Raw genomic sequence first — 17,972 nt, forward strand, 5'->3', positions numbered from 1 at the left:
CCCAGGAGAAAAATTACTCCATAGTCGAGAAAGAGTGTCTCGCAATAAAGTGGGCTGTAGAGACACTCAAGTATTATCTGTTGGGGAGAAAGTTCCGATTGGTCACAGATCATGCACCCCTTACCTGGATGTGTCAAAATAGGGAGAAGAACGCTAGGGTGACCAGGTGGTTCCTAAGCCTACAGCCCTTTAAATTTTCTGTGGAACACAGGTCGGGGCACAAACATGGCAATGCCGACGGGTTGTCAAGGATGCACTCCCTAATATCCATGGTCGCTCACCCCTCGAGGTCTGAGCTGGGGGGGAGGATATGTGACAGAAACCAGGGGTTGGTAATAAACTCCATATACAGGGCTCCCAGGATACTGAACAGTTTCTGTCCTGTCTAAGCTGAACAGGGCAGCCTCGTGGTACAGGCACTCCATTCCACAGTTTGTCTGCTGCCTGTTTTCTGTCACCTGTCATGCTGATTAGAGTTCAGGTATATAAGACCTGTTTCCTGTTTCCTCTGAGCCCCGCCCAAGAGCCTGGAAGGCTGCTGAACTGCAGAGGGGTGAGAAAGCCTCTTTCCCAAATCGCTTCATTCATTCTGTTAGTTTGTCTAAAGACTGCAAAGGTACTTATTTTGTTGGTGGAAGTGGACAAGCCACTTCCAACTCTGAGTCAGGGACATCTAAGTTTAAGTTATCGCTCAGACGAGCAGCTTTTTGTTTGGCTTTGTTTTCTGTTTAAACTGTGGCAGTCTCAGTGCCTGGGACTGAATAAACCAGGCATAGCCTGTTTAAAGGAACAGTACGTGACGTCTCATCATTTAACCTACCCTAAAAGACCGTGTTCTAACAGTCCCGGACAGACGGCGGAGCCCCGGAGTAAGCCGTTTGTCACAATATATATATATATATATATATATGAACAGTTTTAAAGACAGCGCTCCTTTTTCAACACACCCAAATTGCTGCCCCCCTGGTGACGTGTGCCAAAATGTTGCACCAAATATCAAAATTGAGTAAGATGTTTACATGAACCAACTAGTGCCTACCTATAACAATTGTAATAAAATATATTATAGCAACATGAATCAAACAAAATCTAATTGTAAAAAATGTGCAAAAAATATAAAAAATGAAATGGTCTGTTGAACATATAAAAAAGCATAAAAATACAAAAAATTGAACTATAAAAAATGATACTTAAGTCCAAATGAAGTCCATGAATGAATAAAACAAAGGTCCAGGCTGCTTCTTCTTGGGCTCACCAAGTTCCCATAGTACCTATTAGAAAAAGAAAAGAGAAAAAGCGCCCGATCCTTGTGTAAAAAAGGATCGGGCGCTTTTTCTCTTTTCTTTTTCTAATATATATATATATTGTGGTAATTTTGGGGATTTATATGAGCTTACTGGGTATCTGTGTGTTTAATAATTTAGAATTCATAATATCGCGTTGCAATAGCGTGGTAGTTTTGACTCTTTTTCACGTACGGCCAATGGCATCACAATGGCATCTACTGTTGCTGGTGCGTTGTGTGTGTCCTGCTCCAACCCACCAGCCGGAGCAGTAATGGCTGCTACATCTGTAACTCCAATGAATGGCAGGTAGAGGAGGAGAGTGGCCATGTCCCCCTGAGCTGCGTGTAACCATCATTTTTATTTATTTATTAAATGTTTTCCCAGGAAGTAATACATTGAGAGTTACCTCTCGTTTTCAAGTATGTCCTGGGCATAGAGTTATGATGAGAAGTAATACATGATTACAAATACATAGCTACATAAGTGAACAGGGTTATACATTATATACAAGACATAGCATGCACAGATAGAGATAATATATATTATGGGCGTATATAACAGTTACAGACCAGATTAAAATGTGAGACAGCTTTAGTTTTGAAAGAACTTGGGTCCGGGCCATAGAGGGGTGAGGAGTTCTGAGCCGCGCTGACGCTGAGGCTCGCCTGCTGAAATCTGCGCGATTTCATGCCCATGCAGGCGAGCCAGCGGGCGCGATCGGAGCCGGGGCAGTGACGTCGCTGGGCCAATCGCCCGCGACACACTGACGTCGACGTCACGGCGCCGTGACGTTGACGCAGCTCCGCGCTGATTGGATGTTTTCAGCCGACAGCGCGCTGAAAAACAGCTTGGCGCTCGGCTGAAAACTCCAGCGCCTCAGCACGCCTGCGGACGCTCGCGTGAGCCCCCTCTAAAGGCATCCTCATTGAGGATGCAGGGGCTCAGTGCGGAGCGTCCGCACGGCTCAGCGCGGCCTGTCCTTCTATGGACTCGGCCTTAGACTGGTGGCGGCTGTGAGAGTCTCCGGTAGGTTGTTCCAGTTTTGGGTGCACGGTAAGAGAAGGAGGTGCGGCCGGATACTTTGCTAAACCTTGGGACCATGAACAGTCTTTTGGAGTCAGATCTCACATGATTGTGAGTGCTGTATGTGGTAGGGTGGGTATAATACATGCAAACACATGTGGCAATGCCCTTTGGCAGCTTTGCTACTATAACAATAGGATTACCATTGAGTGCCATGGCGCTATGGATCCTGTCAGTCACCAGTACTTGCATTGTTATGGCTTTACTGTATTTGCCTGAAGGGATGTGAGATCGTTGACGCCTGTGGCTTCTTTTGCAATCCATATATCTGGCACAAGTTTTAAAGTTCAGATCTCACATTACAAATCCAAAAATGTTCCTAAGCTATTGGGTCTACGTACTAAGTGTCATTTTTTTCTTTGGTCAGGATAGGAAATAGTTTACATACTGTCTGCGTCAATCATGTGTTGAAGCTCTATAGAGTCAAATACTGCTTTGTTCCTCAAACAACTGCTTCCTTTACAGATACTGGACAACAATTTGTAGCTTAAATTGCACATTATTTTCTTATTTCAGACAGTGCTCCTTCTCTCCCTCTCTATCTCCCCTTTTCTGTCTCTCAATATCTCTCTCCCTCCCTCTCCCTCTCCCTCTCTCGCACTATTTCTGTCTCCCTCCCTCCTCTTTCTCTCTCTCTCTCTCTCTTTCTCTCTCTCCCCATCTTTCTGTCTCTCAATCTCTCTCTCCCCATTTTTCTGTCTCTCAATTTTTCTCCCGCTCCCCCTCCCTCTCCCTCTTTCACCCGTTTTCTGTCACCCTCTCTCTCCCTCTGTCTCTCAATCTTTCTCCTGCTCCCCCTCCCGCTTTCTGTCACCCTCTCTCGCCCTCTTTTTTTCTCCCTCTCGCCCTCTTATTGTCTCCCTCTCCCTCCCCTCCCCCCTCTCTCGCCTTCCTCCATCTCTCGCCTTCCTCCATCTCCCTCTCTTCCTACTAAGCGTCATTTTTTATATGTCAAAAAGACATTGATGTACACAAGGCAGAACACATAAAAATTGGTTTTATATATTCACCTTGATACAGATGCCCCTATGATGCAAATCCAAAGTGAAAGATTTGTGTTGATACATAGGTCCCTGTGTGTTACGAAAATGAAGGTATTTACATGCACCTATTGGGCAATGTAAGCAGATTTAACCAGTGAAGCTGCTAGGGGTCAAACAGCCAAAAAAACCTGCATTAAATGTATCCAAGTAAAAAATTGTAACCCTCTGTGACCCCTATATTTGAATTGATACATTTTGTGCATTTTTGCTGATCTTTTATATAACCCACTTTGGGGGGGGTTATGTGTCATAGGGAGCTGGGTATAAAATGTTGCTACAACATCTTTTTCACAAATAAAATGACGAGAGAGGGAGAGGGAGAGGGAGAGAGAGTGCTGTCTGTGTAATGAGAAAATAATGTGCACTTTAAGGTACAAAATGTCGTCCAGTATCGGTAATGGAAGTGGTCTGCTTGAGGAACAATGCAGTATTTGACTCTATATAGCAACAAGACGTGATTGATGCAGACAGTATGTAAAATATTTCCTATCCAGACCTGTTGCGCCGAATCAAATACACGGAACTTGGTTAATAAGTCAGTCGTGCGAGTGGGGAGCGGCAGCAATGAGCATTTTTATGGGACGCCCGTCCTCAGCTCACTGACCCTGAGAAATGCACAATGACAGTGCCAAAAGCCCAGCTGTGATTTGTAAACGAAACACATAGAAATCCCTAAGAACATGACGCTGGTGCACGGTCTGTTGACTGCTCTGTGACACATACGGTAGTTGCTGGTGTAAGATTTTTACTTCCGCTAAATGCGTTGGTTTATAATGACATTTTCAGTAGTCCAGCGGTTTACATACAATTTTGCAGACAAAGTCTGAAAGGCTTACAATCTAATTTTGGTGCTTGAGACACAAGGAGGTAAAGTGAATGGAAAAGGTCAAGGGTGCATTATTCTTACCATTAAGCTAAAACTATTATGCTGCAAGCACTTACAATGTGGATTTCAGGCGTACAACAGAGACCTCAGTATTAGGCATTCTGTCTAATACCTGATACTATATTTTATGTATAATAATCTATTTATACAGTACAGTATGTTGCATATTCTCTGGCATTTCCTCCACTATATGTGCAATTCATTTCTTTCTAACACATACTGTATCTCTTACCATGAAACAGTAAATTACAGAGGTGGTGATGGTAGGTCATAGTCATTCTAAGCGGTTGGTTGTGGTCCTACGAGGCTCAGGAGACCCTGATTTATTCTGAAGCTTGGAAGTCAGAATTATTCAATTAAAATGTAGCTGCAGTTTTGTACTTAACGCCCAAATCTCCCTCACTTGGTTATGGGGTTTAGAGATGCGCGAGTTTGGATTTTTAGAATCTGACACCCCTGTAACCACGGCAACATGATCCAAATAGCATTGCGCTAAATTTGGCAAAAATTGCCGATGTTAGGGATGTCGGTTAAAAAAATAAAATCAAAATTCAATCAAATTGAACGGGATTAAGATCATTTTACTACCTGAGGGTCCATGTTGTGGCGCATTGGGAGAGTATATTCAATGGATTAACGTGTTAGGGTAACAAGGGCCTCCCGGATAACCTGTTTTTGTAAAAGTAGTCACCATAGCCTGGAGTGTTGGACAACAAGAAAGGCAGGTGACACATTTCAGATGTATTTTTCAATGTTTTAGTCTTCTACATCAGACTTCTTCCAAGCAAAAGGAATTTTTCCTATATTAGGTGATAAACTGAGTAAAGCTGAAGGAGGCCTACAGGAGTAGCTCCGTGGTAACGTCCCTGCCCGTTAAGCAGGTGAACCCAGTTCAAATCCAAGTCTCAACTCTCCTTGTGTCCTTAGACAAGTCATTTAACGCCCCTATGCTTCAGGCACCAACATTAGATTGTAGAAATTCTATATATATATAGATAAAAAAATAAATAGATGATACCGTTCTGTGGCTAACGAAATGCTTTTATTTGTGCGAGCTTTCGAGATACACTGATCTCTTCTTCCGGCGATGTTACAATGAATGATGCAAGCAAAGGGTATACCACAGAATGGTATCATCTATTTATTTTTTGATTATTGAAGCTCGGCTAACACGGTACTGATACCTCTACATGTATACATATATTTATATATGAAAAAGATAGCATTGTGTATCATTAGAACTCGTCTCATTCCCTTAATAAAATGCTTCTTCCCTGCGCATGAGGAAAACACTATCCAGTTGGACCAGTCTAAGAGTTAGAAGAAACCCTGGAGCCGTAACAGATATGACAAGAACATCTGGCAAAAGAGGCATGAGGTATGGTTGTACATGTTGAGAAGAACCAGCCAAGACAATGTGACTAGGTTTGCACAAGTCTGACTCTGGGAGGGAGAGAGGGTCACCTGTTACTCAAATGGGATGTTTCTGATAGATAAGCAGAATAATGAAAAGATAAAGCTATAACATTATTTAGGTCCTAAATATTGAGGTGCTGTGTGTATATTATCTACTACAGGCTTTACTATGCACGTCATTATAGCAAGTTGATCTCACAATATTGATATTATAAAATGTATAGTTTGTTTTTGTGTGTTTTAACTGGGGGGGGGGGCGTTCAGGGGATTTTTGCATCAGCTACTTTTGGGGACTGAAATGCTGACAATTACATTTTTATTTATTTTCAGGGGTGCCTGTTTTTCTTATTTCGATCATGCTATACTGGCTGCTGGGACAGTATGTCCGCTGTTCACAGAGATACTACAAAACAGATTCAGGCACTTTCAATAAGTGAAAACAAATATATAATTGCCTTTATTGTGCCAAACAAAAGCTAATGTTTTAGCCTGACTCATCCTTCATCGGGTTACCACTTTACAGAGCACCCTCATCTTTCTTGAAAGAATTTGGGCTTGAGGGCCTTGTCTTCCCAGAGATGAATGCTAGGAAACTATGATTATAGAATAACGTACGTTGATGCAGGAAGAAGGCAATTGCAGCAGTACATCATCAATAGGGTAAAACCAAGCCTGTCTCCCAATATTCGTGCTCCCTCTCAGTGGATGAATAATCCAGTACTTTATTTCACAGGGATAGGAAAACATAGTAACTTTACAATTCATAGGGAGAGACAAGTAGCTTCACCAGAAATGTTTGGCCACCAGTTGACAGACTGACAGGAACCTTGAAGGTTTCAGGAGACAAGGCTTAAATCTCCAAAGCCCTCAAAAATGTATTCCTTTCTCCATATCAGTTTATAAGATGGATATGTCACTCTGTAAAATATATATCATAGGACACAGTAAAATCCAAAATTGCCCCATACCATTTCAATACTGTTTAGAAGTCCATCAAATGTTGGTTGTCTAGACAAATGTAAAAACACAGCCTAACTTTATGCCAGCTCGTGCTTTAGACCTGAAAACAATCTCCTCTTAAACAAAAAGTATCTAAAACATGCAAGGTTCCAGTAAAATTAGAAGCAAAATACTAGCATTCATCCTGAGTACAGACCACTAAAGATAAGTCACTCTCCATCAGTTTATCAGACTCGTTGGTTATTGGTGGTTAGATGATCCAACTACCAATTGCTGTCAAGCCTAGGAATGTTGCTCCCCAGAACTCATTTAGACGGCAAATATTCCTGGACACCATGCTGTGGTTGGCCAGTAAAGCGGGTGATCTATTTCTCCTGTCCTGTATATTTCAACCCCAGTAAATTATTTGGGGAATAATAAGGGGGAAAGTTGCACCCCACTGTCTAAGTTATAGTAGGTGCCCGACCATGGGGCAACCTAGGGATATACCCCTGCCTAGATGGTGTATCAAACATTGCAACTCTATGCAATTATTAACCTTTTCCTGTTGCTTAATTGATTGCAAAAAAAAATTGATTTTCTTGGGTACACGAAAAAGCCAGCCTTCACGACATGGTAAAACCCAAATAGACAGGTATCACACCATACTTCTTAATCTTTACCATATATCTTCAAATGCATGTGTTCCAAAAACCAGCTGCATCATCAAAATGTGCCCAATGACGTGTGCACTACTATGGCAAACCTTTACCACCAACTAAACAAGTACAAATATTTCTGCTCCCATAACTGAGCCCTTTGAAATACAAATCAGGTGCTATTTTCCTAGAACTCCATTGCCCCAAGTTTTGTAGCTAGAAAACATGAATAAATAGCCCCAAACCTTTGAAGCCGAAGATGTTTACTATTATACTTTTAATAAAGTAATTTAATTGTACGCAATTAATTCCTTTCATGAAGCAGGACAATTCTGTGAATCGCATGAATTATTCATTTTATCATTGTTTTGTAATAAGAGAATGCTTTAACTTGTACAATATACTTGTTGTACCTGTTTTTATTGTGATGTTCATGGGAGAACAGATAACTTATCTTCCAGTTCCATCCCAGATACCTTTTATAATCCAGTCTATTAGACTGCTAATACAAAACAACTGTGCTACTGTATTATATATACTACAGCTTCACACACGGTATTACGTTCTTTCTCCAGTCTTCACTTGACGATTTGCAAGACAAAATCCACAACCCTCCCCTCCTCCTTCTCCATCACTTTTCTTACTTAGATAGACTCTCCGAACAAATGCTCAGTTCTCATATAAAGGTGGGACCGCTCAAAAGAGTAGTGGCTGTGACTTGCATTTGTCTCTAGATATGGACACATGCAACTACAGTAATAATATATCAGTGCACACAACTCTAGACATGTCACCAAACTTCTTATTTATATAATTATACATTTAAAAAAAAGAAAAATAGCACTCACATTTCTCTCCAGCATATAGTAGGTTAAGAAAAGCACTAAGGGGCTTATTCTATATCAGCCAAAGAGGCCGATCGCGCTGTTTTGACTGACATAGGATAAGCCCTTAAATGGTTTTACTCTAATGCATCCCCAATAAACCCAAGCATGCTTTAGTTCAGGTCATTCCTATACTAAACACTATTTCTGGTGTCTCCCCGATGTCTTAGCCACAGAAGTAGTTGCTTGGTTATGTGCTTCAACTATAATGCATTTTCAATATACTTTGCCATGCAGGAGTGACGCTTTAATACACCAATCTCTCAAAGTAAATCCTAGCACCGATATCTTCAAATACGTTGGCAAGAGTTCATACACAGCATGTGCTTGGAATGCTCTAAGTGCTTGTTACACTTTCCAGGTAAAGCAGTTTCTCAATACGCCTAATAAAAACTTGTACTAAACAGGCAAATATTTACCCCAGGCTTTTCGATTGATGATAAATACGAATCTATTATGAGGGAAATTATATAGCTCTCGTGTGCGAAATAATTTGACGTGTATATACATATTTTGCACCTACTATTATATCCATTAAAACTTTTTCTTCAGGGCGCACATTTTAGCATTCTCATGGGTATCTCATAATATCTGATGGTATCCCTTACTTAACAAAGATACAAGTTCTCCAAAGTAGTAGTTCTGTACATGCACAGCTCGAGGTTATGCGCTTCAATCAATTGAAGAAGGCAGCAAATACATTATTCTGTAACTGTTCCATATCAATAGATGATATAGATCCCGATAGCACTAAGCATGTACAACGTTGCCACGGCTTGCTTTGGGTTTATATAAAATGCAAGACATTGGTATGCAATTGAAAAGTTTGAGCAGATTTTTTTTATTTGACATTCAGCAAAATCTTGCTTTGCATTTTTTTTTTATGTTGAACATTGTGCAAAAATTACTACATTTCTGTAAAGTCTCCCAAAAACTCCCACTGATCCATACAAGGAGAAAGTTTTAATTTGCTTAGTAATAATAGCAGTGCATGCTGATATTTGGGGGATTTTTGCCCTGAATGGATTTCTTGCAGGTTATGAATATTCAAAATGCGATATTTTGCAAATATGCACAAATGTTTTGGACATCTTTATCTTGCAATGAAGTGTCAATGCAGCATTTTAGGTGTAGCTGGCAATTAAGGAATACATCTATATTGAGACTTGCATGCCAAGAGTATTTGATGATAATGTGATATTTTTCATACAGAGAGAGGCTCATGCTGGTGCTGAAACTCAGTGACACTCACCCCAAATCAGTGAGACTCGTAGAATATCAATAAGAGTTGGCATGTCTGTGGCTACACTTTGGGGCAACGGTTCCCAACCTTGTTTACATTGTGCACCCCGGCAAGAAATTATTTGTACCCCGAATCCTTAAATAATAAATATTATTGCCTACTCAGCGGACTATTGCTAATAAAGCTGTTTGACCGATCCCAGGCAGTACAGCTCATGGGGGCGGGGAGGGGGGGAACACCTAATAAAGGCCCCAAACTGCACCTCAGTGCAGTGCAGACCACTTATGGTATAGCTGTCAATTACTGCAGGAGCACCCAAAGTCACACCCACAATGCCTTGTCTTTCTGGATGCAAAGCATTGTGCGGAGGGACCTTTAAGAGCTCTTGTAATAATGGGCAGCTATACCACCCACTTCAAAGGGCAGTTTGGGGCCCTATTAAGTGAGCAGTCCCCACACCGGCTCAGGAACCCGCTATACTACCTGAGATCCTCCGTTAGATATTTTTGTGGTGAACCCCCTGTTGGGAATCACTGCCACTCACCATCCGCCATCGCAGGCACTTGCACATGGGAGGGTTTTTTTTGTGGTCTCTTGATTCACACGTCATGCACAAAAGCCCTACTCATTTCTTGATCATTTTGTAAGATTTTAGTCAATTTTCTCTTTCACTTTTAGATGCTTACGGTATATAGTTTTTATTATCAAACACTAATATGACCTGTCACGCGAATGATAAAATTGACTAACGCACCAGTTGCAGACATTAGTGAAAGCTGACGTAAAGGTAGCACAAGTGTCACTCCCAACAGCAGATTCACTCCCAACAGCAGCAGATTCACTCCCAGCAGCAGATTCACTCCCAGCAGCAGATTCACTCCCAGCAGCAGATTCACTCCCAGCAGCAGATTCACTCCCAGCAGCAGATTCACTCCCAGCAGCAGATTCACTCCCAGCAGCAGATTCACTCCCAGCAGCAGATTCACTCCCAGCAGCAGATTCACTCCCAGCAGCAGATTCACTCCCAACAGCAGATTCACTCCCAACAGCAGATTCACTCCCAGCAGCAGATTCACTCCCAGCAGCAGATTCACTCCCAGCAGCAGATTCATTCCCAAGCGCTAATAGGACTTGACAACACAGATAATGTTACGGAATCCAGGACACACCCAAGTACTTAATTAGATGTTCTCCTTTTGCACAGATAGCATGCGATATCAAAGTTGTCTTGGGTGATATTTAGCAGTTCAAAGTTTTGCTTCTCAGAATACGAGGTGTCTTTGAAGTTTTCATGTTTCGTTCCTCGCAGAAAAGAAAACATTTACCACCAACTCATTCTTGGCATTCAAATGCAATGAATGGGAAACAAGTCCTTGCCAGTTCAGATAATTTACCTGTATTTCCATGATTTACTTTCAAACGCCATGGAGCTAAATACTGTATAATCAATCTTTCTATAGCAATCTTTCTCCCCTGCACCCCCCTGCTGGCTCTCCCCCCCCCCCTGCTCGCGCCCCTCGTCCTTACCTTGGCTGCAGCGTTCTGACGTCATGACATCATGTGATGTCACATTGCTATGGTGACGTGTCGCCAGAAGCCGTCTGAGCCCAGGTACGGGACCTTACAGGGGCCTACACCAATCCTCCTGCGCCTTGGGGAAGAGCGCAGGGCCTCTGTAAGTGCTGCACCCCTCCCCAAAAAAATCTCACGCCCCCCAGTTTGCGCACCCCTGCTGTATATCACGCAAGCTGCACGATCAAAATGTAGCCCTTACAATTTTCAGTTATTCAACATTTGCAGCAAAAACAAGGGTTTTCATTGACACACGCAACAAAATTCATTATGAAAGTTTAATACCAACCAGAGCAGATGTTTGTCATAGACATCTAAAAAGTGGATATCAATGGCAGAAAAACATGCCCAAATTGCTACATGCTATAATATAGGTAAGTTTCCCATACATGACATACATTGCTATATTAGTTGTATCTTAATGCCAAATGACCAGTACAAGCTTAATATGAAGACCCTGTGTGTATACAGTCACTAAAAAGTCTGTTTCAGTTGGGTTAACACTGTTCTTTCACCTTGGGATCTATACTATAATAGGTGGGAAGAGACTGTCTCTCTATTAGGGGCTTATGCACTAAGCGTTCATAAGTCACTTATCGAGCCAAAAGGCCTACAGTGATTCTGAAAGCGGCGATAAGTGGGCGATAAAAAAGACTGAATCGCCCCCAAAAATTTGGTTCCAAAAAAAAAATAAAAAATTGCAGAATGAGCGGCGATAAGCCTGTTTTTCGTCAGGTTGCTACATTTGTGCAATTATAGTAGCAGCGATTAGGTTATCGACGCCTATCGTGGCTCTAGAATGGCGAATTTCTGTCAAAATCATCACGCGAGGAAAAGTTGGCGTGAAGGTGTTGTAAACCTGCTTAGAAGCGGCGAGACGAGACTTAGGGAAAAAAAATGCTTTTTTCCTGCATCGGATTGATGCTGTGGGTCTCCGGAGCTGATACCCATTAATATCAGCACCGGAGACCCCAGGCATGAATCCCATGTAATAAAAATGCATTTACAGTCAACTTCATTACCTTCGTGCTAACCAACCCCCAGGCACCCACGGGGACCACCCAAGGACCCCCAGACACCCACGCGGACTACCCGAGGACCCCCAGACACCCGTGAGAACCACTTGAGGGCCTCCGGACAACCGAGGGAACCACTCGAGGCTCCCCAGACACCCGTGGGGATGACCTGGGGAATCCAAGACATCCGCAGGGACCCCTTGTGGGGCCCCCAGACACCAGCGGGGACCACCTGGAGGCCCACGAACACCCACGGGGACCACCCGAGGACCCCGTTGGGGTCCCCTGACACACTCGGGACCCCCGCAGGCCTCTGGTATGAATCCTGTTTTAAAAATAAATAAATGATGGTTTCATGTAGGGGCAAAGGGGCTGGGTGGGTTGTGTATTGGTGATTCTAACATATTGTAATGTTTTTTTGGGGCAGAGGAGGTGAATGAATGGCCAAGTACCCACTTCACTCACCCCCTCTGCGGTTATCCGCTAAGGTAATGAAGCTGCTTTAATGTAATTGTTATTAATAGTGTGCAGGAGCAGGGGGTCTCCTGAGCTGAGCCGCATTGATTTCAGCCTCAGGGACCCCCTAGTTCACGAGTTACATGTACAGATATGGGGTGCCGGTATCTCATTCATGATTTAAATCCCTCCGGTCACATGACACGGATGATTTAAAAATGGCGCCGAGACTGGCACCGATACCCCATACCATGGCCTGTAACTCGGGAAGCAGGGGGTCGCTGAGGCTCAGCTCAGGAGACCCCCTGCTCCTGCACACTATTAATAACAATTACATTAAAGGAGGTTCATTACCGTAGCAGATAGCCGCTACGGTAACGAATCTGTTAAAAATTTTAATTATGTTTTTCTTACTAGTGTATTGTAGCAGGGGGTCTCCGGAGCAGAACCACATTGATTTCAGGTCCGGGGACCCCCTGCTTCCCGAGATACAGGCCCCGTTATAGGGTGCCGTTATCTCCTCTGCATGTAAATGTCCCGCGTCACGTGACCGTGGGAAACAAATGCATAGGAGATATCGGCACCCCATAACGGGGCCTGTATCTCGGGAAGCAGGGGGTCCCCGGACCTGAAATCAACGCGGTTCTGCTCAGGTGATCCCCTGCTCATCTACACTAGTAGTAAAATGCATATTAAAAAAACCATTCATTTCGGGCGAGATTTGTGCTGGGAGAGGCGGCTCTCTCTGAGCAGCTCTCTCTGCAGCAAAAAGGAATCGCTGGGTTAGGCCTATTCTGAGAGGCGATCATCACACCGCCGGCAACTCGCCCGTTTTGTGAATTGTACTATCAAAGGTAATCAAGGCTTTCTGAATACCGTGGTAGTAACGCTCACAAAAACAGCGATTTTTTTAATGAACCTTTAGTGCATGAGGCCCTTAATGTGTCTACTGTCACCAGCAAAACAGTTCCTGATTGGCTGACACCATTCACTTACCTTGGCATATATCATTGGTGGGCACAGTCTGTTCTGACCAGACTCTCTACTAATGTGTCTACACCAACAAGTCAGTTCCGACTGCACATACTAATGTTGCACCTACAATTATAATTATTATTAATAATAATAATTATATCCATTAAAGTTTATTCTTCAGGACATAGGTTTAATTGTTCTCATAGTTCTCTTTCTTGTGTTGCGTTATCCCTTACAGAACCAAAATGAAGGTTCTCCAAAGTTGTTCGATAACTATTCTATGCATTAACTCAGGGGAGCTGAACTCCAGTCCTCAAGCCCCCCCAACAGGTCAGGTTTTCAGGAAATACCAGCTTCAGCACAGGTGGCTCAATCAGAGGCTCAGTCAAAGACTGAAGCAGGACTAATTGAGCCCCCTGTGCTGAAGCAGGGACTAATTGAGCCACCTGTGCTGCAGCAGGGACTGATTGTGCCATCTGTGCTCAAGCAGGGACTGATTGAGCCATCTGTGCTGAAGCACGGATATCCTGAAAACCTGTCCTGTTGGGGGGAGGGCTTGAGCACCCCCTGCATTAACCCATCCCGTAATGTGTTGCTGCACCAGAGAGCAGTGAAAATGTACAGAGCTGGCACTGTTTGCTTTGCGAATGTTTATACAAAAAGTAAAACATTCCTCTAGTATTGAAAAGTTGGAGCATATTTTTAAAGCTATTTGCAATGTAGCACAAACGTGCAGTATGTATCTACCCCACCCATTCAGATTCATTGGGTTAATCAACCACATTATTTATTATTGTTAAAGCAGCAATCCCACCTGGCTCAAGGGATACTTGTCATTTTTTGTGCTTGTTTTGACACGAAACAAAAGTACAAATATTGTCACTAATAGAAAGTTGCAAGCTCAGCCCAGGATGATGTTGCAATGATGTTGCAGCTTTCTATTGTCCTCCCCTGGAAGAAGGTTCATCCTAGCTTGGAGATTAGTTGAAATGGAGGAGAGCAGGGTGGAGGACACTGAATGGCAAGGAACTAGGGGGGGAATAAGGAGTAGACCTAATGCTGCCCCTACAATCACCGGATCCAGCCTTAGAATTGTCACAATCATTGTAACTTTTCTACAGTTCAGCTGCTAATGCTTTGTTGTTTTTTTGTCTTACTGTATGTTTGCATCATATAAGCATCATAGTCTACATCAGTGGTGCGCAAACTGGGGGGCGCGCCCCCCAGGGGGGGTAGGAGATTTTTCAGGGGTGGTGGGGGGGGGGGGGCGCGGCAGTTGCAGAGGTCCCCAAGGCATTTACATTAAATGCTGGGGGATCGCGTGAGGTGTCTGCAACTCCCAACTTACCGCGATTCAGACAGCAGTGTAACGCATCACCATGGCAACGCGGCATCAAATGGCGCCGTGGGGTAATGTGACGTGATGTCACACGCATCAAATGATGTCACATGACATCACATGATCCCGCTGTGTCATTTGACGCAGCTCCAAGACAGAGGGGAGAGGGGGGAGGGCGCAAGCACCGGTGCAGCCAAGGCAGGGGGGTACAGCAGCAAAAGTTTGTGCTCCCCTGGTCTACATATTATATATAAAGGATCATATTCTACATCCTGTATACAAAGTAATAAGAAATGTACCATAACAGTGATTCCCACATAAAAATATATAATAAATAAAGTATAATAACGTTATTTTACTGTATAAAACCCAAAATGTGAAGTTAATATCAGTCCCTTTGTTTCCCACGCATAAAATACGCTCAGACCAAAACAGACGACAAATAAATTCATTTTCTTATTATCAATGTCATCTACTTCTGAGTTAACTGTTAACAAGATGTACTGGTTCACTTTGACGTTGATCTTGTAGCATACTGTATGACACGTCTCTTTGGAGGTCGTCAGTGAGCAGGTGAGGGGCTACAAGAAGCAATATGTGACAATGAACTCACCTGTATGATCCAGACAGGACACACCTCCAGTCAGATATAATGAATTTTTCATGGATTTGACCTGAGAACTTCTTGCCGGATTTTGCACAGTAAACGTCTCCAGTAACACTCCGGATGGAAATATTCTGCCAAAAAAAGCAAAAAAAAAACTGCATTGAAAAAATTATGTAAGGGTCTACATTTAAAACGTTGGGGGTTATTCATTTAACTGTGGTAGCGTCCCGATCAGAGCATTATAGCATGGAAACCCCATTGATTCCAAAGGGAGTTTCTATGCAAACTTCTGCCCAATTGGCATTATTGTAGATTAATGAATAACCTGTGTCTTGTAATGACAGCTATCTGAACGATTATTTAACAATCCTTCATTTACTTGCGTGTCAAATCTAAAAAACCATGGCCTAGTTATTTTTTGTTTGTTTGAAAAAGGGGAGCACCCAGTCTTAGGGTGGTTATCATTATAAAAATTAAAGCTGATTGCCATCAGTCCAATGTCACAGCTGATCTGGGATAGAAAATCCCGACTGTCAGATACATCTCTACTTCTCGATCACTAAGTGGAACGCGTCACGCTAACCTTAGTGGCCTGATCATCCAAGATGGCTAAAACCAGCAACAGTCCAAATAGAATCAACCATCCTTTAAAATAGCATATATTACAAAGTAAGCTGTATTATTTCATACTTGAGACAGCCATGGGACAAAGAATGGCCTTCTTTGTCAATTGTAATGAGAAGATGTAGAAGTGGTAAGGGGTATTGTTTCTTGAAATCCTATTAAAGTATTTTTTATTTTTAAGAAGACAGTGTTACCTCACCCCAAACTGCCTAAATGGTGCTAGGGAATGAAAGACACATTACAAGAAATGCTGACAATATATATATATATGTATATATATAATCATTGTCCTACTGTATATTATGTTGGTATTTCCACTGTGGCCACAATGTCTGACAACTGATTCAGCTAGGACGTATGTGGTCTTTTTTTAAAGCAATAGAGACCAAGCCCATCCTTGATCACAAGTGCATTATACTGACCATATAATAGGATTTGAGCCACTGATTGTGTAATCTACATATTTATGTGCATATATAATAACATAGATTTATTTATTTATTTATAAAATATTTTACCAGGAAGTAATACATTGAGAGTTACCTCTCGTTTTCAAGTATGTCCTGGGCACAGAGTAAAACAAATAATACATGGTTACAAATACAGTTACATAAATGAACAGGGTATACATTATATACAAGACATTGCGCGCATAGTTAAAGAAAATATATATTATGAGCGTATGAAACAGTTACAGACCAGATTAAAGTGTGAGACAGCCTTAGATTTGAAAGAACTTAAACTGGATAGATAACTTAAACTGGATAGATATCATACTCATTATATGAATTCCTATGCACAGCGGTTAAAATGTATTGAATGATATGTGATTAGTTTACAAACCTAGAGTACTAGTACTCTCTTATTTCCATACTAACTGTTCCACTTTCATTCTAAATAAAAAGGGAATGTATTTAACAGAGACTACACCCAGGTTCCTTTTAATAGTATAGTGGATAAATATGTTTATAATACGTCGCAGAGCTTTGCCTCAATGCTTGTTACATATCAGTCATACTGCAGCTACTTTTACAAACCACTTAGACCACTGCATATGCAACAATAAATATGTCCCGCAGGAAACAGAAAGAATATGTATTTTGCTTTAAATCATAAATGGTACATAATAAAATGAAGTCACCTCACAAGTGAGCCTCACACCACTGGCAATCAGAGTTATTCAAATAGGGAACAGTATCCTGCGGCACTCGGAAACTCAAGTCAAGTAGACATTTCATGTCTTTTTGAATGATGCAGACATAAAGAGCGCCCTTCAGCCCTAAGCCTAAGTGGGGGAGACATGACCGGAGGGGCTAGGCTCCTCCCCCTCATGGCCTCTTCCCCTCTCTTGGTCTGGTAGGCTCAGGGGATTGGCACGTGTGGTGGGGTGGGGCTTGTGTGAGGTAGCATCTGAAAGTTGGGTGGGAAGGAGCCATACCGCACCTCAAAGCTGCCCCTCCTCTGTTCCCCCGCCCTCCCTCTCCTTGTTGATAATGTTAAGATTATTGTTATGTTAAAAAAAATGTATATTATATAGTTTATATATATGTAATAAAGGAACGCGAGATGTGATCACATGTTACTCAAGCAAAAAAAAGATTATTATGATAGAGAATAAGCTATGTTACAGTTGGATTCAGTTTCTATATGTGTATGTTGGGGCTTGTTGTCTCTGCTGTGGCAGCTGGTTGGGGGGGTAAGTGCTGGGTGACCTTGCCAGAAGGGGCTCTATAGTATGCTAATGCCTAGTGGTGGCAATTAGTGGCGAGTGGGCAGGGCCCATTGTGCTGGTGGTACCTGAGGCCCATTCTCACTGATGGGTCACCTGAGTGGCCGGGGCTATGCGATCCTTGGCTTGGGGTTGCGGGCCATGGTTTGAGTGCTGTTGGCCTCTATCGGTTGGGCTAGCACCTGTCTATAATGGCATTTAATAAAAAGCCTCGG

At 42.5% G+C, this 17,972-nt stretch overlaps 1 protein-coding gene across 1 annotated transcript in view; it reads right to left on the minus strand.

Annotated features, from left to right (window-relative positions):
• The window catches only part of FAM83A (family with sequence similarity 83 member A), a 59,977-nt gene that overhangs the window by 18,500 nt on the left and 23,505 nt on the right, over positions 1 to 17,972 (minus strand). Inside the window, exon 3 of the mRNA XM_075582255.1 lies at positions 15,411 to 15,535. Within this exon, the coding sequence (XP_075438370.1) occupies positions 15,411 to 15,535 (125 nt within the window). The remainder of the gene's footprint in view (positions 1 to 15,410; positions 15,536 to 17,972) is intronic.

This window comes from Ascaphus truei, chromosome 2, assembly GCF_040206685.1.
Source record: "Ascaphus truei isolate aAscTru1 chromosome 2, aAscTru1.hap1, whole genome shotgun sequence".
In the NCBI taxonomy this organism is placed as follows: domain Eukaryota; kingdom Metazoa; phylum Chordata; class Amphibia; order Anura; family Ascaphidae; genus Ascaphus; species Ascaphus truei.